At 45.5% G+C, this 25,266-nt stretch overlaps 1 protein-coding gene across 3 annotated transcripts in view; it reads right to left on the bottom strand.

Annotated features, from left to right (window-relative positions):
* The window catches only part of LOC137431882 (cell adhesion molecule-related/down-regulated by oncogenes), an 86,969-nt gene that overhangs the window by 12,103 nt on the left and 49,600 nt on the right, over positions 1-25,266 (bottom strand). For all 3 annotated transcript variants that reach the window (XM_078782601.1, XM_078782599.1, XM_078782600.1), the window contains exons 8-12: positions 21,418-21,520; positions 21,103-21,228; positions 10,367-10,573; positions 10,017-10,192; positions 9,219-9,256 (exon numbers count right to left, since the gene is read on the bottom strand). In XM_078782601.1, coding sequence (XP_078638727.1) covers positions 9,219-9,256; positions 10,017-10,192; positions 10,367-10,573; positions 21,103-21,228; positions 21,418-21,520 — 650 coding nt within the window. The remainder of the gene's footprint in view (positions 1-9,218; positions 9,257-10,016; positions 10,193-10,366; positions 10,574-21,102; positions 21,229-21,417; positions 21,521-25,266) is intronic.

Below are 25,266 nucleotides of genomic sequence, written 5' to 3'. Positions count from 1 at the left end.
ACAGATAAAGAAAAAGCAGAGAGTGAGCTCGACATGGACAGATAAAGAAAAAGTAGAGAGTGAGGTCGACATGGACAGATAAAGAAAAGATATAGAGTGAGGTCGACATGGACAGAAAAGAAGAGATATAGAGTGAGGTCAACATGGACAGATGAAGAAAAAGTAGAGAGTGAGGTCGACATGGACAGATAAAGAAAAAGCAGAGAGTGAGGCCGACATGGACAGATAAAGAAAAAGCAGAGAGTGAGGTCGATATGGACAGAAAAAGAAAAAGCAGAGAGTGAGGTCGATATGGACAGATAAAGAAGAAGCAGAGAGTGAGCTCGACATGGACAGATAAAGAAAAAGCAGAGAGTGAGCTCGACATGGACAGATAAAGAAAAAGCAGAGAGTGAGCTCGACATGGACAGATAAAGAAAAAGCAGAGAGTGAGCTCGACATGGACAGATAAAGAAAAAGCAGAGAGTGAGCTCGACAGGAACAGATAAAGAAAAAGCAGAGAGAGGTCGATATGGACAGATAAAGAAAAAGCAGAGAGTGAGCTCGACATGGACAGATAAAGAAAAAGCAGAGAGTGAGGTCGATATGGACAGATAAAGAAAAAGCAGAGAGTGAGGTCGATATGGACAGATAAAGAAAAAGATAGAGAATGAGGTCGATGTGGACAGATAAAGAAGAAGCAGAGAGTGAGGTCGATATGGACAGATAAAGAAAAAGCAGAGAGTGAGGTGGATATGGACAGATAAAGAAGAAGCATAGAGTGAGGTCGACATAGACAGATAAAGAAGAAGCAGAGAGTGAGGTCGATATGGACAGATAAAGAAAAAGCAGAGAGTGACGTCGATATGGACAGATAAAGAAAAAGCAGAGAGTGAGCTCGATATGGACAGAAAAAGAAGAAGCAGAGAGTGAGGTCGACATAGACAGATAAAGAAAAAGATAGAGAATGAGGTCGACATGGACAGATAAAGAAGAAGCAGAGAGTGAGGTCGACATAGACAGATAAAGAAGAAGCAGAGAGTGAGGTCGATATAGACAGATAAAGAAAAAGCAGTGAGTGAGCTCGACATAGACAGACAAAGAAAAAGCAGAGAGTGAGCTCGACATGGACAGATAAAGAAAAAGCAGAGAGTGAGGTCGATATGGCCAGATAAAGAAAAAGCAGAGAGTGAGCTCGACATGGACAGACAAAGAAAAAGCAGAGAGTGAGCTCGACATGGACAGATAAAGAAAAAGCAGAGAGTGAGGTCGATATGGACAGAAAAAGAAAAAGCAGAGAGTGAGCTCGACATGGACAGATAAAGAAAAAGCAGAGAGTGAGGTCGATATGGACAGATAAAGAAAAAGCAGAGAGTGAGCTCGACATGGACAGAAAAAGAAAAAGCAGAGAGTGAGCTCGACATGAACAGATAAAGAAAAAGCAGAGAGTGAGGTCGATATGGACAGATAAATAAAAAGCAGAGAGTGAGGTCGACATGGACAGATAAAGAAAAAGCAGAGAGTGAGGTCGATATGGACAGATAAAGAAAAAGCAGAGAGTGACATCGATATGGACAGATAAAGAAGTAGAGAGTGAGGTCGACATGGACAGATAAAGAAAAAGCAGAGAGTGAGGTCGATATGGACAGATAAAGAAAAAGCAGAGAGTGAGGTCGATATGGACAGATAAAGAAAAAGCAGAGAGTGAGGTCGATATGGACAGATAAAGAAAAAGTAGAGAGTGAGGTCGACATGGACAGATAAAGAAAAAGTAGAGAGTGAGGTCGACATGGACAGATAAAGAAAAAGCAGAGAGTGAGGTCGACATGGACAGATAAAGAAGAAGCAGAGAGTGAGCTCGACAGGAACAGATAAAGAAAAAGCAGAGAGTGAGATCGATATGGACAGATAAAGAAAAAGCAGAGAGTGAGCTCGACATGGACAGATAAAGAAAAAGCAGAGAGTGAGCTCGACATGGACAGATAAAGAAAAAGCAGAGAGTGAGCTCGACATGAACAGATAAAGAAAAAGCAGAGAGTGAGGTCGATATGGACAGATAAAGAAAAAGATAGAGAGTGAGGTCGATATGGACAGATAAATAAAAAGCAGAGAGTGAGGTCAATATGGACAGATAAAGAAAAAGATGGAGAATGAGGTCGATGTGGACAGATAATGAAGAAGCAGAGAGTGAGGTCGACATAGACAGATAAAGAAAAAGCAGAGAGTGAGCTCGACATGGACAGACAAAGAAAAAGCAGAGAGTGAGCTCGACATAGACAGATAACGAAAAAGCAGAGAGTGAGGTCGATATGGACAGATAAAGAAGAAGCAGAGAGAGGTTGATATGGACAGATAAAGAAGCAGAGAGTGAGGTCGATATGTACAGATAAAGAAGAAGCAGAGAGAGGTTGATATGGACAGATAAAGAAGCAGAGAGTGAGGTCGATATGGACAGATAAAGAAGAAGCAGAGAGTGAGGTCGAAAAGGACAGATAAAGAAGAAGCAGAGAGTGAGGTCGATATGGACAGATAAAGAAAAAGCAGCGAGTGAGGTCGATATGGACAGATAAAGCAGAAGCAGAGAGTGAGGTCGATATGGACAGATAAAGAAGAAGCAGAGAGTGAGGTCGATATGGACAGATAAGGAAGCAGGGAGTGAGGTCGATATGGACAGATAAAGAAGAAGCAGAGAGTGATGTCGATAAGGACAGATAAAGAAGAAGCAGAGAGTGAGGTCGATATGGACAGATAAAGAAAAAGCAGAGAGTGAGGTCGATAAGGACAGATAAAGAAGAAGCAGAGAGTGAGGTCGATATGGACAGATAAAGAAAAAGCAGAGAGTGAGCTTGACATGGACAGATAAAGAAGAAGCAGAGAGTGAGGTCGATATGGACAGATAAAGAAGAAGCAGAGAGTGAGGTCGATATGGACAGATAAAGAAAAAGCAGAGAGTGAGCTCGATATGGACAGATAAAAAAAAAGCAGAGAGTGAGCTCGATATGGACAGATAAAGAAAAAGCAGAGAGTGAGGTCGATCTGGACAGATAAGAAAAAGCAGAGAGTGAGGTCGACATGGACAGATAAAGAAAAAGATAGAGAGTGAGGTCGACATGGACAGATAAGAAAAAGCAGAGAGTGAGTGAGGTCGACATGGACAGATAAAGAAAAAGATAGAGAGTGAGCTCGATATGGACAGATAAAGAAAAAGCAGAGAGTGAGCTCGATATGGACAGATAAAGAAAAAGCAGAGAGTGAGGTCGATATGGACAGATAAGAAAAAGCAGAGAGTGAGGTCGACATGGACAGATAAGAAAAAGCAGAGAGTGAGGTCGATATGGACAGATAAAGAAAAAGCAGAGAGTGAGGTCGATATGGACAGATAAAGAAAAAGCAGAGAGTGAGGTCGATATGGACAGATAAAGAAAAAGCAGAGAGTGAGGTCGACATGGACAGATAAAGAAAAAGCAGAGAGTGAGGTCGATATAGACAGATAAAGAAAAAGATAGAGAGTGAGGTCGACATGGACAGATAAAGAAAAAGATAGAGAGTGAGGTCGACATGGACAGATAAAGAAAAAGCAGAGAGTGAGGTCGATATGGACAGATAAAGAAAAAGCAGAGAGTGAGTGAGGTCGACATGGACAGATAAAGAAAAAGATAGAGAGTGAGCTCGATATGGACAGATAAAGAAAAAGCAGAGAGTGAGCTCGATATGGACAGATAAGAAAAAGCAGAGAGTGAGGTCGATATGGACAGATAAGAAAAAGCAGAGAGTGAGGTCGATATGGACAGATAAAGAAAAAGCAGAGAGTGAGGTCGATATGGACAGATAAAGAAAAAGCAGAGAGTGAGGTCGATATGGACAGATAAAGAAAAAGCAGAGAGTGAGGTCGACATGGACAGATAAAGAAAAAGCAGAGAGTGAGGTCGATATGGACAGATAAAGAAAAAGCAGAGAGTGAGGTCGATATGGACAGATAAAAAGAAGCAGAGAGTGAGGTCGACATGGACAGATAAAGAAGAAGCAGAGAGTGAGGTCGACATGGACAGACAAAGAAGAAGCAGAGTGTGAGGTCGACATGGACAGATAAAGAAGAAGCAGAGTGTGAGGTCGACATGGACAGATAAAGAAAAAGCAGAGAGTGAGGTTGATATGGACAGATAAAGAAGAAGCAGAGAGTGAGGTCGACATGGACAGATAAAGAAGAAGCAGAGAGTGAGGTCGACATGGACAGATAAAGAAAAAGCAGAGAGTGAGGTCGACATGGACAGATAAAGAAAAAGCAGAGAGTGAGGTCGATATGGACAGATAAAGAAAAAGCAGAGAGTGAGGTCGACATGGACAGATAAAGAAGAAGCAGAGAGTGAGGTCGATATGGACAGATAAAGAAGAAGCAGAGAGTGAGGTCGACATGGACAGATAAAGAAAAAGCAGAGAGTGAGGTCGATATGGACAGATAAAGAAGAAGCAGAGAGTGAGGTCGACATGGACAGATAAAGAAGAAGCAGAGAGTGAGGTCGACATGGACAGATAAAGAAAAAGCAGAGAGTGAGGTCGATATGGACAGATGAAGAAAAAGCAGAGAGTGAGGTCGACATGGACAGATAAAGAAGAAGCAGAGAGTGAGGTCGACATGGACAGATAAAGAAGAAGCAGAGAGTGAGGTCGATATGGACAGATAAAGAAGAAGCAGAGAGTGAGGTCGACATGGACAGATAAAGAAGAAGCAGAGAGTGAGGTCGATATGGACAGATAAAGAAGAAGCAGAGAGTGAGGTCGACATGGACAGATAAAGAATAAGCAGAGAGTGAGGTCGACATGGACAGATAAAGAAAAAGCAGAGAGTGAGGTCGACATGGACAGATAAAGAAAAAGCAGAGAGTGAGGTCGATATGGACAGATAAATAAAAAGCAGAGAGTGAGGTCGACATGGACAGATAAAGAAGAAGCAGAGAGTGAGGTCGATATGGACAGATAAAGAAGAAGCAGAGAGTGAGGTCGACATGGACAGATAAAGAAAAAGCAGAGAGTGAGGTCGACATGGACAGATAAAGAAAAAGCAGAGAGTGAGGTCGATATGGACAGATAAAGAAAAAGCAGAGAGTGAGGTCGATATGGACAGATAAAGAAGAAGCAGAGAGTGAGGTCGACATGGACAGATAAAGAAGAAGCAGAGAGTGAGGTCGACATGGACAGATAAAGAAAAAGCAGAGAGTGAGGTCGACATGGACAGATAAAGAAAAAGCAGAGAGTGAGGTCGATATGGACAGATAAAGAAAAAGCAGAGAGTGAGGTCGACATGGACAGATAAAGAAGAAGCAGAGAGTGAGGTCGATATGGACAGATAAAGAAGAAGCAGAGAGTGAGGTCGACATGGACAGATAAAGAAAAAGCAGAGAGTGAGGTCGATATGGACAGATAAAGAAGAGGCAGAGAGTGAGGTCGACATGGACAGATAAAGAAGAAGCAGAGAGTGAGGTCGACATGGACAGATAAAGAAAAAGCAGAGAGTGAGGTCGACATGGACAGATAAAGAAAAAGCAGAGAGTGAGGTCGATATGGACAGATAAAGAAAAAGCAGAGAGTGAGCTCGATATGGACAGATAAAGAAAAAGCAGAGAGTGAGGTCGACATGGACAGATAAAGAAAAAGCAGAGAGTGAGGTCGACATGGACAGATAAAGAAGAAGCAGAGAGTGAGGTCGACATGGACAGATAAAGAAAAAGCAGAGAGTGAGGTCGACATGGACAGATAAAGAAAAAGCAGAGAGTGAGGTCGATATGGACAGATGAAGAAAAAGCAGAGAGTGAGGTCGACATGGACAGATAAAGAAGAAGCAGAGAGTGAGGTCGATATGGACAGATAAAGAAGAAGCAGAGAGTGAGGTCGACATGGACAGATAAAGAAAAAGCAGAGAGTGAGGTCGATATGGACAGATAAAGAAGAAGCAGAGAGTGAGGTCGACATGGACAGATAAAGAAGAAGCAGAGAGTGAGGTCGACATGGACAGATAAAGAAAAAGCAGAGAGTGAGGTCGACATGGACAGATAAAGAAAAAGCAGAGAGTGAGGTCGATATGGACAGATAAAGAAAAAGCAGAGAGTGAGGTCGACATGGACAGATAAAGAAGAAGCAGAGAGTGAGATCGATATGGACAGGTACAGAAGAAGAAGCAGAGAGTGAGGTCGACATGGACAGATAAAGAAAAAGCAGAGAGTGAGGTCGACATGGACAGATAAAGAAAAAGCAGAGAGTGAGGTCGACATGGACAGATAAAGAAGAAGCAGAGAGTGAGCTCGACATGGACAGATAAAGAAAAAGCAGAGGGTGAGGTCGATATGGACAGATAAAGAAAAAGCAGAGAGTGAGGTCGATATGGACAGATAAAGAAAAAGGTAGAGAATGAGGTCGACGTGGACAGATAAAGAAGAAGCAGAGAGTGAGGTCGATATGGACAGATAAAGAAAAAGCAGAGAGTGAGGTCGACATGGACAGATAAAGAAAAAGCAGAGAGTGAGGTCGACATGGACAGATAAAGAAAAAGCAGAGAGTGGGGTCGATATGGACAGATAAAGAAAAAGCAGAGAGTGAGGTCGACATGGACAGATAAAGAAAAAGCAGAGAGTGAGCTCGACATGGACAGATAAAGAAAAAGCAGAGACAGAGCTCGACATGGACAGATAAAGAAAAAGCAGAGAGTGAGCTCGACAGGAACAGATAAAGAAAAAGCAGAGAGTGAGGTCGATATGGACAGATAAAGAAAAAGCAGAGAGTGAGCTCGACATGGACAGACAAAGAAAAAGCAGAGAGTGAGCTCGATATGGACAGATAAAGAAAAAGCAGAGAGTCAGCTCGACAGGAACAGATAAAGAAAAAGCAGAGAGTGAGGTCGATATGGACAGATAAAGAAAAAGCAGAGAGTGAGGTCGATATGGACAGATAAAGAAAAAGATAGAGAATGAGGTCGACGTGGACAGGTAAAGAAGAAGCAGAGAGTGAGGTCGATATGGACAGATAAAGAAAAAGCAGAGAGTGAGGTGGATATGGACAGATAAAGAAGAAGCAGAGAGTGAGGTCGACATAGACAGATAAAGAAGAAGCAGAGAGTGAGGTCGATATGGACAGATAAAGAAAAAGCAGAGAGTGACGTCGATATGGACAGATAAAGAAAAAGCAGAGAGTGAGCTCGATATGGACAGATAAAGAAGAAGCAGAGAGTGAGGTCGACATAGACAGACAAAGAAAAAGATAGAGAATGAGGTCGACGTGGACAGATAAAGAAGAAGCAGAGAGTGAGGTCGACATAGACAGATAAAGAAGAAGCAGAGGGTGAGGTCGATATGGACAGATAAAGAAAAAGCAGAGAGTGAGCTCTATATGGACAGATAAAGAAAAAGCAGAGAGTGAGCTCGACATGAACAGATAAAGAAAAAGCAGAGAGTGAGGTCGATATGGACAGATAAAGAAAAAGCAGAGAGTGAGCTCGACATGGACAGATAAAGAAAAAGCAGAGTGGGCTCGACAGGAACAGATAAAGAAAAAGCAGAGAGTGAGGTCGACATGGACAGATAAAGAAAAAGTAGAGAGTGAGGTCGACATGGACAGATAAAGAAAAAGTAGAGAGTGAGGTCGACATGGACAGATAAAGAAAAAGCAGAGAGTGAGGTCGACATGGACAGATAAAGAAGAAGCAGAGAGTGAGGTCGCTATGGACAGATAAAGAAGAAGCAGAGAGTGACGTTGATATGGACAGATAAAGAAAAAGTAGAGAGTGAGGTCGACATGGACAGATAAAGAAAAAGCAGAGAGTGAGGTCGATATAGACAGATAAAGAAAAATATAGAGAGTGAGGTCGACATGGACAGATAAAGAAAAAGCAGAGAGTGAGGTCGATATGGACAGATAAAGAAAAAGCAGAGAGTGAGGTCGATATGGACAGATAAAGAAAAAGCAGAGAGTGAGGTCGATATGGACAGATAAAGAAAAAGCAGAGAGTGAGGTCGACATGGACAGATAAAGAAAAAGCAGAGAGTGCGGTCGATATGGACAGATAAAGAAAAAGCAGAGAGTGAGGTCGATATGGACAGATAAAGAAAAAGCAGAGAGTGAGGTCGACATGGACAGATAAAGAAAAAGCAGAGAGTGAGGTCGATATGGACAGATAAAGAAAAAGCAGAGAGTGAGGTCGATATGGACAGATAAAGAAAAAGCAGAGAGTGAGGTCGATATGGACAGATAAAGAAAAAGCAGAGAGTGAGGTCGATATGGACAGATAAAGAAGAAGCAGAGAGTGAGGTCGATATGGACAGATAAAGAAAAAGTAGAGAGTGAGGTCGATATGGACAGATACAGAAGAAGCAGAGAGAGGTTGATATGGACAGATAAAGAAGCAGAGGGTGAGGTCGATATGTACAGATAAAGAAGAAGCAGAGAGAGGTTGATATGGACAGATAAAGAAGCAGAGAGTGAGGTCGATATGGACAGATAAAGAAGAAGCAGAGAGTGAGGTCGATATGGACAGATAAAGAAGCAGAGAGTGAGGTCGATATGGACAGATAAAGAAGAAGCAGAGAGTGATGTCGATAAGGACAGATAAAGAAGAAGCAGAGAGTGAGGTCGATATGGACAGATAAAGAAAAAGCAGAGAGTGAGGTCGATATGGACAGATAAAGAAGAAGCAGAGAGTGAGGTCGACATGGACAGATAAGAAAAAGATAGAGAGTGAGCTCGATATGGACAGATAAAGAAAAAGCAGAGAGTGAGCTCGATATGGACAGATAAAGAAGAAGCAGAGAGTGAGCTCGACATGGACAGATAAAGAAGAAGCAGAGAGTGAGGTCGACATGGACAGATAAAGAAGAAGCAGAGAGTGAGCTCGACATGGACAGATAAAGAAGAAGCAGAGAGTGAGGTCGATATGGACAGATCAAGAAAAAGATAGAGAGTGAGCTCGATATGGACAGATAAAGAAAAAGCAGAGAGTGAGCTCGACATGGACAGATAAAGAAGAAGCAGAGAGTGAGCTCGACATGGACAGATAAAGAAGAAGCAGAGAGTGAGGTCGACATGGACAGATAAAGAAGAAGCAGAGAGTGAGCTCGACATGGACAGATAAAGAAGAAGCAGAGAGTGAGCTCGACATGGACAGATAAAGAAGAAGCAGAGAGTGAGGTCGATATGGACAGATAACAAAAGCAGAGAAAGGTGATGTGCAGGTGGAAGGTTAAACGGTGCAGCACCTGTTGTTGTTGCGACAGTTCCAACAATAGCGATCACCCTGAGGAGGGACAATACAAGATAATGGAGAATTTAATATTGTCGAAAATACACTGATAAAAACATTGTCCGATAAGTTTCGTCCATAATGGCTCAGACAGCGAGGTTAGTGATTAGCAAGCCCAATGAAAATGAAGGAACAGCATTTCAAAACGTGATGCCTGAATATCCCGTGTGTTGTGTGTTAAGATAAATCAATGTACAATCTCCTTGAAGCTTTAACAGGATCTAAATATCACGTGATCATGATGTGCAGCGCAGTATATCATTCAGAAATTGCTCAAAAGGTAGTTTATAGATCTGTTATTGCGCACAATGTGTTGACAACGATTTGTGAATGAAACGAAAAAATACTTTTTAACGATTGTAATCAGTTGTTGGTTCATCAACCCAAGCAAGATAACATGATCTGTGCCTCAGGCCTAATAGTGTACAGGGTCACTGTGGTCAAATGGGCCTTCAATCAGCCTTTGGAGGCCGAAATAAGCACCAGGTAGAATGAATATTCTTCCACTAAACTTTATCAGGCACCCACCACCATGACCTGGTATCTGCACAGGTAGCACCTCATCAAGAGAAGAGGTCTTCATGTTTTCGCACTTCCTATATTGTTGAGAACCAAGGCACAGGTTATGGAAATAATTAAATAGTTCTGAAACCTGAGCTCATTGTTGTTTGTTCTTTTAGAAAATGTGTGAAACGTTATCAACAAAGGATACATCGACACAAAGAAAGCACCTCATCAGTTCCCTCCATATTACCAGCATGCGTCGGGTTTCCGAGTTGGAAACTTCCCTTTTGGCACAAATGGGCGGAGCCTGGGGTGCCAATGAGACCCCAGGGCATTGTGCGTTTGTAGCAGGAACCAAACTTCCCTGGATACAACTGGTTCCAGGAAGAGGTATGGAGGTATGAGTAGAAGGGGAACCATGTTTATCTGAAAAATACCAGAATAACACATTGAGAAGCACCCAAAGTGTTTTTTTCTGAACAGATGTATTATATACAAGTTAGTAATGTTCACTGACCATCTTTAATCCATCACATTGCTTTGCCTTGCTGTGACACCTCAACATTCCAGACTAACTCTTCCCAAACTGCAATGACCAACCTGGCATATTACGACTCTTCCAGAAGCCCAAGCACAGCAACAGCAAGGTGACAAGCAGCAGCAGTCCGAGGCCCAGTCCTAGTGCCAGGTATACCAGGGTTGAGCGGGTCAGTCCATGGCCGGACACCGTGTCACGAATACCCGTGGAGGAGATGCCAGCACGGGCTACGACGGAAGATGGTTGCACTTTGACCTCACTTCCTAAAGCTTCAGGTAGTGTCAGATTGGGATGAAGGAAGCAAAAGGAGCAAATGATGAGCTTTTCAGTAATTAACACAATTTTTAGGGTTTGCATTTGATTAAAAACGCTCAACACACCAAAGGTTTCCTGAAGCATCAAATTAAAATGTTATATTTTCATTGAGTGAAACAGAAAATTAATAAAATCAGTGTTTTTTTTTGTTTTATTAAAATAATATAATATTTTTTATTTTAACATAAAAACTAGAATCCCCCCTTCCCCCCCCCCCCTCTCTCTCATCCACCCACTTTGGCCCCAATAAAAGTTAAAGGAATACACCAGACCAATGTTTACGTACTTTACTCCAAAGGATCTCTGGCAAGGTTTGTTTGTAAAGTCTAGTTTGGATTGGTTAAAATACGTCTAAAGGATCAGCCACCATCTTTAATTTTCATAATGGTGAAATTGAAAGAACGACACTGGACCCGATATGCACCTGCTTTTGTCTGTAGATGACAATTGGTACGTTTGTGCCGGGTCTTGTCCGCGTTGGTTGAAAGACAAACACTTGTCATGGCAAAGATTTTACTTTCACGTCGGACATTGACCTTTGGCCCCACGTGGAATCAAACGAACAGCACCAAGCTAATGTCGGTCTATTTCAATCTGTTGTGGGCTGTGCTAAAGTATCACTTCGAATTTTTATAAAAACAGAACAGTAATTCATTGCACAAAGAGTGAAACTACCGGAACTGCAGACTTGATGACAAACAAAATGTCAGCCATGCTAAATACAAACAAATAAACAATAGTGAAGTCGATGGCACGCCATCGCAGATCCCCACACTTGGTGTGTTAAACACAAATCACAGCTAAAGAAAGGTTTAACATGGTAAAAAGTTCCACCAGGAACGACGCAATATCAAACTTGAAGTTAGGATTTGTCTCCGTTTTGACAACAGTGACCCCAATTCCCCCCTGGAGCAGGAACTGGGGGTGAAATCCAATAAATTGTCACATATTTCATGCATCCCCCAATGTTGATTGCAGAAACAAAGTTTTATTTAAAATGTTTCCAAATGTTCTCCAATTGGTATGTTATTGGTAAATGATTGGTTACACCTGAGCTAATTTACAATTTCTATTATAAGGGGGTGGAAACTGATCCAACCACCTCTGCTCCTGCTTTCTCAAATCCACGTCCTCACTTAGAGACTTTTCCCAGATTATTTTTCATGGTTTTGTTTAAATATTATTTAAATATGTTTAAACCGCAGCCGTGATGCTGACGCCGCCCCCCCCCCCCCCCCAAGAATTTCCATGTTTTAAACGTTTCCCAGTGTGTACCCTGGATTAGAATAGGTACACCATATCCCTGCGTGTCGTAAGAGACGACTAAGAGGGTTGGCGTCAGGAAGGGCATCCGGCCATAAAAACATTGCCTCAAAAAGAGAAACATGACAATTACAACTACATGTGGACAGGGTACAGCCCGAAGTGGAGATCGGTTTCTGAGGTTTGGGACATGGAATGTAGGGACAATGACAGGGAGATCAGGAGAAGTGGTGGAAGTATTGGTCAGAAGAAGAGTGGACATATGTTGTGTGCAAGAGACGAGATGGAAGGGAAGTGGTGTGAGAATGGTGAAGGGTAGGCAAGGACAGAAATACAAGTTTATGTGGCAATGGGTGCCTGGAGGGCGTGAATGGTGTTGGTGTCCTGTTTTCTGAGGAGTTTGTAGACAGTGTGGTGAGTGTGACTAGAGTGAGTGATAGGTTGATGATGGTGAAAATGATGATTGGAAAGCTCTTGGTGAACGTCATCTCGGGATATGCTCCGCAGGTTGGTCGGAGCGATGAAGAGAAGGACAAGTTCTGGTGTGCGATAGAGAAGCTGATGGAAAACGTGAAAGATGAGGAAGTTATTGTGGGAGGAGGAGACCTAAATGGACATGTGGGAAGGAGTATGGATGGTTTTGAGTGAGATCATGGGGGTTACAGATATGGTGTGAGAAATGGAGAAGGTGAAAGGATTTTGGAGTTTGCTGATGGAGCTGATTTGTTGATTTGTAATACTCAGTTCCAGAAAGAGGATAATAAGCTTGTTACATACATGTCAGGTGGGTCGACGACAACCGTTGACTACCTGATGGTGCATAGGCGAGATAGGGGGCACCTCCGGGACACAAAGGTGATCCCGGGGGAGGAGGCTGTTTCACAGCACCACTTGGTTGTCTGCGACATAAGGGTGAAAGGTGCGAGGAGAGCTCGGCGGGTGAAGTACCAACTGAGAATGAAGGTGTGGAGGTTGAAAGAGGTGACAGTGAGGGAGGCATTAAAAGAGAGGCTGAGTAGGGTAGAGGATGATGTGGTTGAGCTTGAAAGTGGTTGGATGTCAATGAAAGCTAGTCTGGTGGGAGCTGTTGGTGAGGTATGTGGATGGACAAAAGGACCACCGAGGCACTCGGAAACATGGTGGTGCGATGATGAAGTTGGAAAGAGGATTGACGAGAAGAGGAAGAAGGTCAAGGAGTGGCAGAAGGCGAAAGGTACGGGAGCAGAAACAGCAGAGCATGAAAGTTATAAGGCAGCCAAGAAGGCTGCAAAGAAAGAGGTAGCAAAGGCGCAGGAGGCATGTCGGAAAATGTTCGGAGAACGCTTGGATTTGGAAGATGGTCAGAGAGCAGTATTCAGGATTGCAAAGCAGATAGCGAAAGAGAGGTGTGATGTGATGGGGGTGAGTTGCTTGAAGGATGAAGTGGGACAAATCGTTGTCGACCCAGATGGAATTAAAGGAAGATGGAAAAGATATATGGAAATGCTGTTGAATACAGAGAATGAATGGGATGGCAACATAGAGAACCCAGTTTTAGGACCGGAAGAGAAGATAACTGAGAAGGAAGTTGAGGATGCCAGAAAAGGAAAGAGCCAAAATGCCAAAAACAAGACTGCCAAACTGCCAAAACTGAAAAACTGCCAAAATCAAGACTCTCTGCTCACCTTCACTCCTTCATTCCTCTTTTCTCCCGCCTCTGGAACAAACTCCCCCACTCTGTTCAATCCCACTCCTCCCTCCAGGTCTTTAAAACGGCTGTTCACCACCATCTCTTATCTTCCCCAATCCAAACCCTTGATCTTTTCTACCCCCGCTAATTTCACCCCAAATCCACTTTTTTGAGGTGACTTTTGACTTCTTTCCTGGAAGTCCTTGGTGTCCTTTCGTTTTATACCTATCCTGCCTCCCCCCAGGCCCTCTCCCTCCAAAAACATCTCCCGATGTCCCTGCTCTCAAATGTTGTGTTTGTGTGCTTCCTCCCCTTCTCTCCCCATCTTGTCGACCGCTCCCCTTTTTATATACTTTGTTTGCTTGTTTGCTTGTTTGTTTGATTTGTTTGTTTGATAAATGTTAGCTCTTTCACGAGTCTCGACTCTGTATACAAAAAAAAAAAAAAAAAAAAAAAAAGCAATGAAGAGTACAAAAGCGGGAGGGTCGACGGGAGTTGTGTGAGATATGTTGAAGGCAGCAGGAAGTTGGGGTGTGAAGAGAATGACAGAGATCTGTAATCTGGTGGTGAAAGAAGGCCGCATTCCAGTGGATTGGGAACTGAGTACCCTCGTCCCTCTATACAAGGGGAAAGGTGACCCTCTGGAGTGTGGCTCGTACCGAGCGATAAAGTTATTGGAGCATGGAATGAAGGTATTGGAAAGGGTGTTGGAGAGGAGGATAAGTAAAGGAAGAAAGTGAAGATCGACGAAATGCAGTTTGGATTAATGCCAGGAAGAGGAACGACAGACGGGCTTTTCATTGTGAGGCAGTTGCAGGAGAAGTACATGGAGAAGTGGAAGAAGCTGTTTCTTGGGTTTGTTGATCTGGAGAAAGCATTCGATAGGGTTCCACGCAAAGTATTGACATGGGCATTGAGGAAGTTAGGAGTGGAGGAATGGTTGATCAGAGTAGTGATGGCAATGTACAAAAGAGCGCGCACAGCTGTAAGGACGAAGGACGGGAACAGTGGTGAGTTTGAGGTGAAGGTGGGAGTGCATCAGGGGTCGGTACTAAGTCCACTACTATTTGTAGCTGTGATGGAGGTGCTGGCTCAGAACGTAAAGGAGGGTTTACCGTGGGAGTTGTTGTATGCAGATGATCTGGTGTTGATTGCAGAAAGTATGGATGGACTGAAGGAAAAGATGAACAAGTGGAAGGAATGTCTGGAGACAAAAGGTCTGAAGGTGAATATCGGAAAGACGAAGGTGATGGCAAGTGGTAAAGCATGTGGCGAGGTGGAAAGAACTGGGAAGTGGCCCTGTGCTGTGTGCAGGAAGGGTGTTGGCGTGAACTCCATTCAATGTACAATGTGCGCTGAGTGGCTTCATCCAAAATGTAGCGGTCTGAGAGGGTCATTAACCAGTGTGGCAGCTACATTCAAATGTAAGGTGTGCACAGAGGGAGCTGCAGATGGAGGAAATGTTGAGTTGGATCTTGGAGACGGCGTGAAGCTGGAAGGTGTGAAAACATTTTGCTACCTCGGAGACATGCTGAATGGAGAAGGTGGATCAGACTCAGCAACGGTTGCTGGAGTGAGATGTGCATGGAAGAAGTTTCAGGAACTGAGTGGCGTGCTGATGAGGAGGGGAGTGTGGTTGAAGCTGAAGGGAAAGGTGTATGCTGCATGTGTGAGAAGTGTTATGATTTATGGGAGAGAGACATGGGTAATGAACGTAGAGCAGCAACGAAGGTTGGAAAGGGGGGAAATGCGAATGGTTCGATGGATGTGCGGAGTATCATTGAGAGAGAGAGGAAGACAAATGATGAATCGCGAAAGATGATGGGAATAGAGCCTGTGATTGATGCTGTGAAGAGGAACAGGTTGAGATGGTTTGGTCATGTGTTGAGGAAGGATGAAAGTGACTGGTTGAGAAGAGTGATGGAAATGAATGTAGAAGGAAGTGGAGGACGGGGAAGACCGAGAAAGACTTGGCTAAAGATGGTGGAAGAAGAAATGCGGGCAAGGGGGTTAACAAGGAGAGATGCAGAAAATAGGGCAAAATGGAGAAGATTGTCATGGGGACCGCAAGGCTAACCCCCGCTCTAGCAGGGAAAATGGCCTTTAAAATGCATGTTGTTGTTGTTTTTGTGGACACTTATCCAACCAAGATATTATAGTTTTGTATTTTTATGCCTCCGCCGACGAAGTCATTATGTTTTCAGGTTGTCCGTCCGTCCGTACGAGCTAAACCTCGTTTTCCTCAGCAACCTTATGTCCGATTGAAACGAAACTTTCAGGGTAGGAGCGACGCCAATGCAGAATGTTTTTATGTTAATTGTGATGTCATATATCACGTTGTATGGCAGCCATCTTGGATTAAAAGCAAATAATTTTAAAATGTATTTCTCAGAAACCGCTGAATGGAAAAATTTGAAACTTGGCACATTGTCAAGTACTCCCAATTGGGAACAAAAGCATGATAATGATGACATCATAGGTGAATTGGTATACCAGCCAAAAATGTTATCGAATTCCTTATCCAAAAATCTGAAAATGCATGCACATGATCTATGACCCATTTGTATTGAAATATTAAATTTATGACATCAAAGGTCACTTGGTTTGGCAGCTATGTTGATTGAAGGAAAATATCAAATTATTATATCTCTGAAACCGCTCACCCTATCGATGCGAAATTTTACAAACATCATCCAATAGCACTGTTGCATATAGATTGAAAATGATGTCATAGGTCACATGGTTTGGCAGCCATCTTGGATAGAAAAACGAACCTTATCCGATCAACACGAAACTTCATAAACGTGATCCACTACCCATACATATGCAGAGTGTACATTTTTTAAAGTAATATGTCATGTGGTGTGCCAGCCATATTAGCTTGAAAGCCGACAATTTTTAAAAATCCCTTCTCTGAAACTGCTACACAGATTGATGTGAAACCTATCATGTCGGGTTTCACCCAAACTGTGATACTTGAGAATAGCTGAAGGGATTTAAATCAAACTTGTTTATTTTTAGGACAGTGAACGATGGCATCTACTCGTTGTGGGACTATGCGGTGGCAAATTGGCAACACAGTCGCATTGTTCTAGTTAATTAATATTCTGATATTTGTACAATTTGTTTTTCACTTGGAAGTTGTGGGTTACGATTTGTAAATAAAGGTGGAAAAAGTCTGATTTAATGCAATTTAATTTCAGGCTACAGTCACGTGAAAAAGTAAGTACACCCCATGTAAAGTTTTGACTTTTTCAACATATTTCAACATACAGCTATTTGATCTTCATTTCAACAATATTGATCGATAAAGGTGATATAATATAACAAATATCATGAAACATTTACATTTTATAGTCCATTGTATAATTTAAATAAACATAAATGCAAATTTCGCATGTGGAAAAAGTAAGTACACCCCGACATTTATCACCACTTCAAATACCTAAAATTAGAATCAGGTGCACCAGCTCAGGTGCAAATGATTAGAACATCGTCAGAGAGGATCTTGGAGGAACATGTCTTATTTAAACCTCAGACATTTGGTTTGGTTTGCTCTTTGTTGTTGAAGTGTGCGGCGTCACCATACCTAGATCAAAAGAGCTCTCTGAGGCCTTCAGAAAGAAGGTTATAGATGCCCACGAGTCTGGGAAGGGATTTAAAAAGATCTCCAAACAATTTGAAATCAATCATTTGACTGTCCGGAAGATAATCTACAAGTGGAGAAGATTCCAAACAGCTGCCAACTTGTTCAGGCCAGGCCGCCCCAGCAAGTTCAGGCCAGGCCGCCCCAGCAAGTTCAGCCCGAGAGCAGACCGCAAGATGCTGAAAGAAGTCTCTAAGAACCCCAGAATGTCATCACGGGACCTACAGGTAGCTCTTGCCACTGTTGATGTCAAAGTGCACGAGTCTACCATTAGAAAGAGGCTGCACAAATTTGATCTACATGGGAGGTGTGCCATGAGGAAACCTTTGCTGTCCAGAAAGAACATCAGGGCAAGACTAAAGTTTGCCAATGAACACCTAGGCAAAGACCAGCACTTCTGGAACAATGTGCTCTGGACAGATGAGTCAAAGGAAGAGCTATTTGGCCACAGTACCAGACATGTTTGGCGAAAACCAAAGAAAGCATTTGACTACAAGAACCTGATACCAACTGTAAAGCATGGTGGTGGAAATATTATGGTTTGGGGCAGCTTTGCTGCATCAGGGCCTGGGCTGCTCACCATCATATAATCCACTATGAATTATTCACTGTACCAGAGGGTGCTTGAGGATAATATGAGGCCATCTGTCGGGAAGTTGAAGCTCAACCGAAGGTGGACCTTGCAACATGACAATGACCCTAAACATACCAGTAAATCCACCAAGGAATGGCTGAAAAGAAAGAAATGGAGGGTTCTGGAATGGCCAAGTCAAAGCCCGGACCTAAATCCCATCGAGATGTTGTGGGGGGATTTGAAACGAGCTGTGCATGCAAGAAACCCCTCAAACATCGCACAGCTGAAAGAATTCTGCATGGAGGAGTGGGCAAAAATTTCTCCCAGTCGATGTCAGAGACTGGTAGACAGTTATAAGAAACACCTACTTTTGGTTGTTTCTGCCAAAGGGGGCAATACCACCTATTAGAGCCAAGGGTGTACTTACTTTTTCCACATGCAAAATTTGCATTTATGTTGATTTAAATTATACAATGGACTACAAAATGTAAATGTTTCATGATATTTGTTACATTATATCACCTTTATCTATCAATATTGTTGAAATGAAGATCAAATAGCTGTATGTTGAAAAAGTCAAAACTTTACATGGGGTGTACTCACTTTTTCACGTGACTGTATAAGGCTGGGGTGGGGAACCTCCGGCCTCAGGGCCGTATACGGCCCGCGAGACCGTTTGATCCGGCCCGCGAGGCAATTCATCTATCTATAATTCCAGTAATCTCTCCTTTTCAAGGTTTTAAATTAATCGGACAAAGGGTAACCAAGTTATGGCCAAAAACGATTCAACCAATCAGAGAGGAGCGAGCTTTCACGTGTTGTAACAGTCAACGAATGCCGAACGTGGCGAGCAGACGCTGCCTCGGACGGCACATTTGAGAACTTATTCATTTATTTGACGTTGGCAAAATATGTTGGCCATCAAATTAAAACAGAATAATTGCCATCAAATTAAAACTAATTTGCGATTAACCATAACTGCGATATGCGACCTTCCGGACAGTCAAGTGAGTTCCGGAACAGTCGTAACTGCGATATGCGACCTTCCGGACAGTCAAGTGATCGCGTGATCTCATGTCATCATTTCATTCAGTATATGCAAACAAGGCGACTAACAAGAAAAGAAAGGTAGATGCGGAATGTCGTGCTTTCCAAGAGAAATGGGCAAACGATTATTTCTTTGTGGAAGTAAAAGGCAAGCCAGTATGCCTAGTTTGTCGCGAAGCGCTCTCGGTGATGAAAAAGGCCAACCTCGAGCGTCATTACAGCTCGAAACATGCTAAACTGGATGAGTTGAAAGGACAAATGCGCTTGGATAAAGTTAACGTTCTTCAGCGGAGTTTTGGTGCTCAACAAGCAGTCTTCATAAGACCACAATCTGACCGAGACAACACTACGCATGCTAGTTTTGTGGTGAGTGAGCTAATCGCTAAGAAGCTGATGCCGCATTCAGAAGGAGAATTTGTGAAGGAGTGCCTTGTTGCCGCTGCGGAGCTGCTCGCACCGGACAAAGTAAAATTGTTCCAAAGTGTCAGTTTGTCACGAAGAACTGTCTCAGATCGGATTACTGACATGGCACAAGATATTGAGAAAACACTGAAGGACACGGCAAGAGATTTCCAGTTTTTCTCTCTGGCCTGCGATGAGACAACAGACATAACAAACACCGCCCAACTAGCCATTTTTGTGCCGGGGATTACAGCTGAGTTTGATACGAGGGAGGAGTTGCTGTCTTTGCATGCCATGCATGGCACCACCAAAGGTGAGGATTTGTTTGAGCAAGTTGTTTTGGCTATGAACAAATTCGAACTGCAGTTTGACAAGTTAAGTGGCCTGGCCACGGATGGAGCCCCAGCCATGGTTGGCGCGCAAAAGGGACTGACTGCATTGTTCAAAAAGGAAATGAGTCGTCTCAGTCTCGATCCAAGTGAGTTAGTTGTATGCCACTGTATCATACACCAAGAGAATCTGTGTGCACAGTCCCTGAAGCTCAACAATGTGATGACAACGATCGTTTCCACCATAAACGTCATCAAAAGCAGAGGGCTGAACAGCCGCCAGTTCAAGGAGCTACTGAGTGAACGAGAGTCAGAGTACGGAGATCTGGTTTACCACTGTGAGGTGCGGTGGCTGAGTCGCGGAAATATGCTCACACGGTTTTACTCACTGAGAGAAGAAGTGAAACAGTTCATGGAGATGAAGGGGAAACCTGTCATGGAACTCAGTGATAGCAAGTGGCTGTGTGATTTGGGCTTCATGGTGGACATTACCAAGTACCTGTCAGAGCTGAACGTCAAGCTCCAAGGTCCCAACCAGCTTCTCAGCTCTCTGCAATCACATGTGAAATCATTTGAAGCTAAACTAAAGCTGTGGCAAGTGCAACTGGAAAGGGGAAACACTATCCACTTTCCCACTCTGCAATAACAAAAGCCTGCTGTGACATCTGAATATGCTGCTGAGTGTGCAAAACTCCTCCAGGCATTTGGAGAGAGGTTCCAGGACATGAAAAGTAAACAAAGGGAACTGAACATATTTGCCACGCCGTTTAATGTGGAACCAGCTGATGTACCTGATAACCTACAACACGAAATCATTGAGCTGCAAAGCAATGACGAGCTCAAAGCTAGGTACAACAACCTCCCTTTGCTCGAGTTCTACAAACTGTATGTACGTGCTGAGGATTTTCCCATTCTGAGGAGACATGCACTGAAGTTTGCATCACTGTTTGGGACGACCTACAGCTGTGAGCAGTTCTTTTCAAAACTGACTCTTGCAAAGACTCGGTTTCGCTCAAGACTGACTGACCCAAACCTGCAAAACCAGCTGCGAGTAGCATCATCATCACTACCACCTGACACCAAACGCCTCGCCAAAGAGAAACAGTTCCAGCCATCGCATTAGGTGAGTCCGATATATGTATTCAATAATTTAGCATGGCCCTCGAGGGATGTTCTAAAAATCGAAATGGCCCTTGACAGGAAAAAGGTTCCCCACCCCTGGTATAAGGTAACAAAAGGTGAAAAATTTGAAAGGGGATGTACACTTTCTATAGGTACTGTATATCCGCTAGTTCCGACGGAAATGTTGATGCAAAAGAAATATATTAATTGCTGTGACATCTTGCTCCTTTAGTTTCATGTTTTTAGCAATTTTCCTCCAATACAGGATGTCATGAGAGATTAAGAATTGGTGAAACCAATAAAACAAAACATTTTCATAAACATAAACAAAACATAAACAACCAATAAAACATTTTCTTTGTAATGAGCCACAGAAATTTATCCATAAACATATATCAAATGAAAGACAGTGGTTATTCAAAAGAGCCAACCTCTAGTTTCACAAATCATGACGTTACTAAAATGACTGGAAGCGCCATCTTGGGAAAACCAACGGAGTTTGAGGTCATAAGACGTCTCAGGAAGAAGGCCACGTAGAAGGTATTCTTCACGCTTACCTATGCATGAAACAAAGGGAGAGGCCAAACAAAATGTAAACGATAAACATTTCAAAGAGTGTGAAAGAGTGGTGCAGGTAGGTCACTTCAAATTGCGATGAAGTACAGGGTGTGGGAGAAAGTGCATGGAATTAAAGAAAAATAAGTTTGTGTATCTCTCCGGCTGCCAGCTGACTGTACGGTCCATACCTTCGAGCAGTAATTGGCTGTAAGCGCTCTCATCGTCACTGTCTGTCGGCCGATAGTAAACGGCGATGGATCGGATCGTCTCACTGCCCGTCTCCACCGGCAGCTGATCACAGAACACACGATGGCGAGTCAGGGAATTGTAAAAGGAGGAATCACGATATTCGTAGTGGAAATGCTCATTCAACCAAATAGGTCTCTCAAAATGACCGGTTGATATAAAATGTACGTCATCGCTCAGCTGCCATGTTGTATCGCAACAAAACAAGCAAATACAAAAGAATGAAGATGCAGGAAAGACAACTTTGCCCCAACTAGTATGCACGGCATCACACCCCAGCGCAAAAGCAATATCCATACCACGTGAAAACTCAGACATTACCACATGTGGGAGAGAAACGACACCACGGGATGCCAGGTGAGAATAAATAAAGGTGGCTATTTTAAAGATGAGACAGACAGCTAACTGTATGCCATTTCCCTCATGTTTTGGCCTCATTAATTTATTACCTCCACCTCCACCACTGAAGGTAGATGGAGGTTGTGTTTTCAGCCCTGTCTGTCTGTTTGTGAACAAGATATTTCAAAGGTATGGACGTATTCGGATTAAACTTGGTGGCTATATTGGGAATGTGACAAGGAAAAATCGATTCAATTTAAGTGAAGATTCCAATCGTGATCCAGATCAGAGAATTCTTCAAGTGATTTCTTAAGGGATTCTTCACCATTGAGTGATAGGGCTAAACCCAATACATAGCACGATATCTCAAAGGTATGGGTGGATTTGGACGAATACTGGTGGAGAGATTGGGCATGTGACAAGATCGAATCAATTTTGGTGAAGATCGGAATTTGTATCCAGATATGAGAATTTTTTATTTTAAGCGATTCTTCACCAATTGAGGGAAAGGGCCAAAAATGATATTATATATATATATATATACAGTCATGTGAAAAAGTAAGTACACCCCATGTAAAGTGTTGACTTTTTCAACATATTTCAACATACAGCTATTTGATCTTCATTTCAACAATATTGATAGATAAAGGTGATATTGAAGGAGCCCGTGCTCCAGCATGAGACAGACAAAAAGATGGGCAAGGCACAAACTCGTCCGAGAAGATATTTATTGAAAAAACTAACTCGGGAACTCTCCAAAAGCCCGTTTATCGGGCTGCATATATATCCAAACCAGAAAGCATAACCGAAACCGAAAGCCACGCCTCTCAGGCGAGGCGTGTTTCGGTGGTCACGTGATCGACAGGTGCAAAGGATTATAACCGCACGCGCGGCAAGCTTTGGTGGTCACGTGACCAGCCACCCCGGCGCCGAGGTTGTCCGCCGGTGACGTCACCGGCTGGAGCAAGGAGATTCTGCTGCTGGTCTCGCTTGGGGGACCCATGGGTCACTACACACGCCCCCCCCAGAATGGACGTGATCCAGGAAGGTCAACCTGAGGGGGGTCCGGATGACCCGACCGAAACGACCCGTGGCCAGACACGGGGGGGGGGGGGTGGGGGTCCGGTGTGGTGGCGGGGGGGGGGGGGGTGCAGTGGACGGGGGGCGGCCGCGCCGCGGTGGGAGAGCCAGCCGTGGCGGCTGGCCGACGTCCATGTGGGCCGGTTTGAGGCGGTCCAGCGAAATCCGGTCCGCCCGGCCGCCGATGCTGACAATGAAGGACTCGTCCCGTCGTAGGACCCGGAAGGGTCCGTCGTATGGTGGTCGGAGCGGCCCCCGGTGCGCGTCGTAGCGCACAAAGACGTACTCCGCCGAGCGGAGTGCTGGGGGGACGTAGGATTGGGGGTCGCCATGGCGGGACGTGGGCACCGGGGCGAAACGTCGGGCGGCCTCCTGGAAGTCCGTGCGCTGGCGCGCGGCGGACCAGGGGCTGGTGGCGTCGGGAATGAACTCGCCCGGTACGCGGAGGGCCTGGCCGTACACCAGCTCGGCGGTGGACGCCTGGAGGTCCTCTTTGGGGGCCGTGCGTAGGCCAAAAGGACCCATGGGAGCCGGTCAGCCCACCCGTCGTCCTGGAGGCCGGCCATGAGTGCGGCCTTCATGGAGCGGTGGAACCGCTCGCACAACCCGTTGGCCTGGGGGTGGTAAGCCGTGGTGCGGTGTAGGGTAACGCCCAACGTGCGGGCGATCGCGCCCCATAGTTCGGACGTGAACTGTGGGCCGCGGTCCGACGAGATGTCCGCCGGTGCGCCGAAACGCGCGACCCAGGTGGCGATGAACGCCTGGGCCACGTCAGCAGTGGTGGTGGAGGTGAGGGGCACGGCCTCCGGCCACCTGGTGGTCCTGTCCACCATGGTAAGCAGGTGGGTGAACCCCTGCGATGGGGGAAGGGGACCCACCAGGTCCACGTGGACGTGGTCGAACCGTCGCTCGGGCACGGTGAAGGGAGCCAGCGGAGCCCGGGTATGCCGGGGTACCTTGGCCCGCTGGCAGGGTGTGCAGGCGTTGGCCCAGTCGCGGACGTCCCGTCGCAGCCCATGCCAGACGAAACGCGCCGCCACCAGCCGCTGGGACGCCTTCCGGCCCTGGTGAGAGAGGCCGTGGAGCGAAGCAAAAATGCGACGCTTCCAGGTGACCGGCACAACGGGGCGAGGTCGGCCTTGGGAGATGTCGCACATCAGGACCGTGTCCGCGAAGGGGATGTCAGCCAAGCGGAGGCCCGTGTCTGCCACCCGGAGCGCCTGCACCGTGCCGTCGGTGGCCTGGTCCGCTGCCATGAGGGTGAAGTCGACGCAGAGGTGGACGGCGTTGGCGCCGGCTCGAGAAAGGCAGTCGGCCACGGCGTTGTCCTTCCCGGTGACGTGCCGGATGTCCGTGGTGTACTCCGACACGGCGGAGAGGTGGCGCTGCTGGCGGGCCGACCACGGCTCCGTGACCTTGGCCATGGCGAAAACCAACGGCTTGTGGTCGACAAAAGCCGTGAACGGGCAGCCCTCCAGGAGGTGGTGAAAATGGCGGACGGCCAGGTACAGCCCGAGGAGCTCGCGGTCGAAGGTGCTGTACTTTAACTCGTTGGGCAGGAGTTGCCGGCTGAAGGATGCGAGCGGCTGCCAGGCCCCGTTTACCCATTGTTCATGGACCGTGCCCACGGCGTAGTCGGAGGCGTCCGTGGTGAGGGCGATGGGAGCCTGGGGTACCGGGTGGGCCAGCAGCGTGGCGTTGGCGAGGGCCCATTTTGCGCCGGTGAAAGCAGCGTCCATGTCCGTGGACCAGACGACGTCGCGCTTCGCCGGCTGGCTGCGGAGGGCGGCGTACAAGGGCCGCATGAGTTGCGCAGCTCGGGGCACGAAGCGGTGATAAAAGTTCACCATCCCGAGGAACTCCTGCAGCGCCTTGACGGAGCGGGGGCGTGGGAAAGCGGCGATGGCTTCGACTTTGGCCGGTAGCGGCACGGCGCTGGTCCGGGTGATGCGGTGGCTCAAACAGTCGATCGTCGCCGCACCGAAGTGACATTTGGCCGGGTTGACGATCAATCCGTGCTCGCTGAGGCGGCCGAACAGCGTCCGGAGGTGGAGGAGGTGCTCGGCTCTGGACGTGCTGGTGACGAGAATGTCGTCCAGGTAGGTATAGAGGAACGGCAAGTCGCGCAGCACGCCGTCCATCAGGCGCTGGAACGCCTGCGCCGCATTTTTGAGGCCGAAGGGATCCGGAGGAATTCAAAAGAGGCCGAAAGGTGTAATCACGGCCGTCTTCGGGATGTCGGCCGGGCGGACGGGCACCTGGTGGTACCCCCGAATCAGGTCCACTTTTGAAAAAATGGTCCGCCCCGCCAACCGGGCGGAAAAATCCTGGATGTGCGGGACAGGGTACCTGTCGGGGGTAGTGGCGTCGTT

This window comes from Myxine glutinosa, chromosome 7 (assembly GCF_964187855.1).
Source record: "Myxine glutinosa chromosome 7, kmMyxGlut1.1, whole genome shotgun sequence".
NCBI classification, from domain to species: domain Eukaryota; kingdom Metazoa; phylum Chordata; class Myxini; order Myxiniformes; family Myxinidae; genus Myxine; species Myxine glutinosa.
Note: the sequence above shows the minus strand (reverse complement) of the source record. Positions and strands in the feature narration are given on the sequence as shown.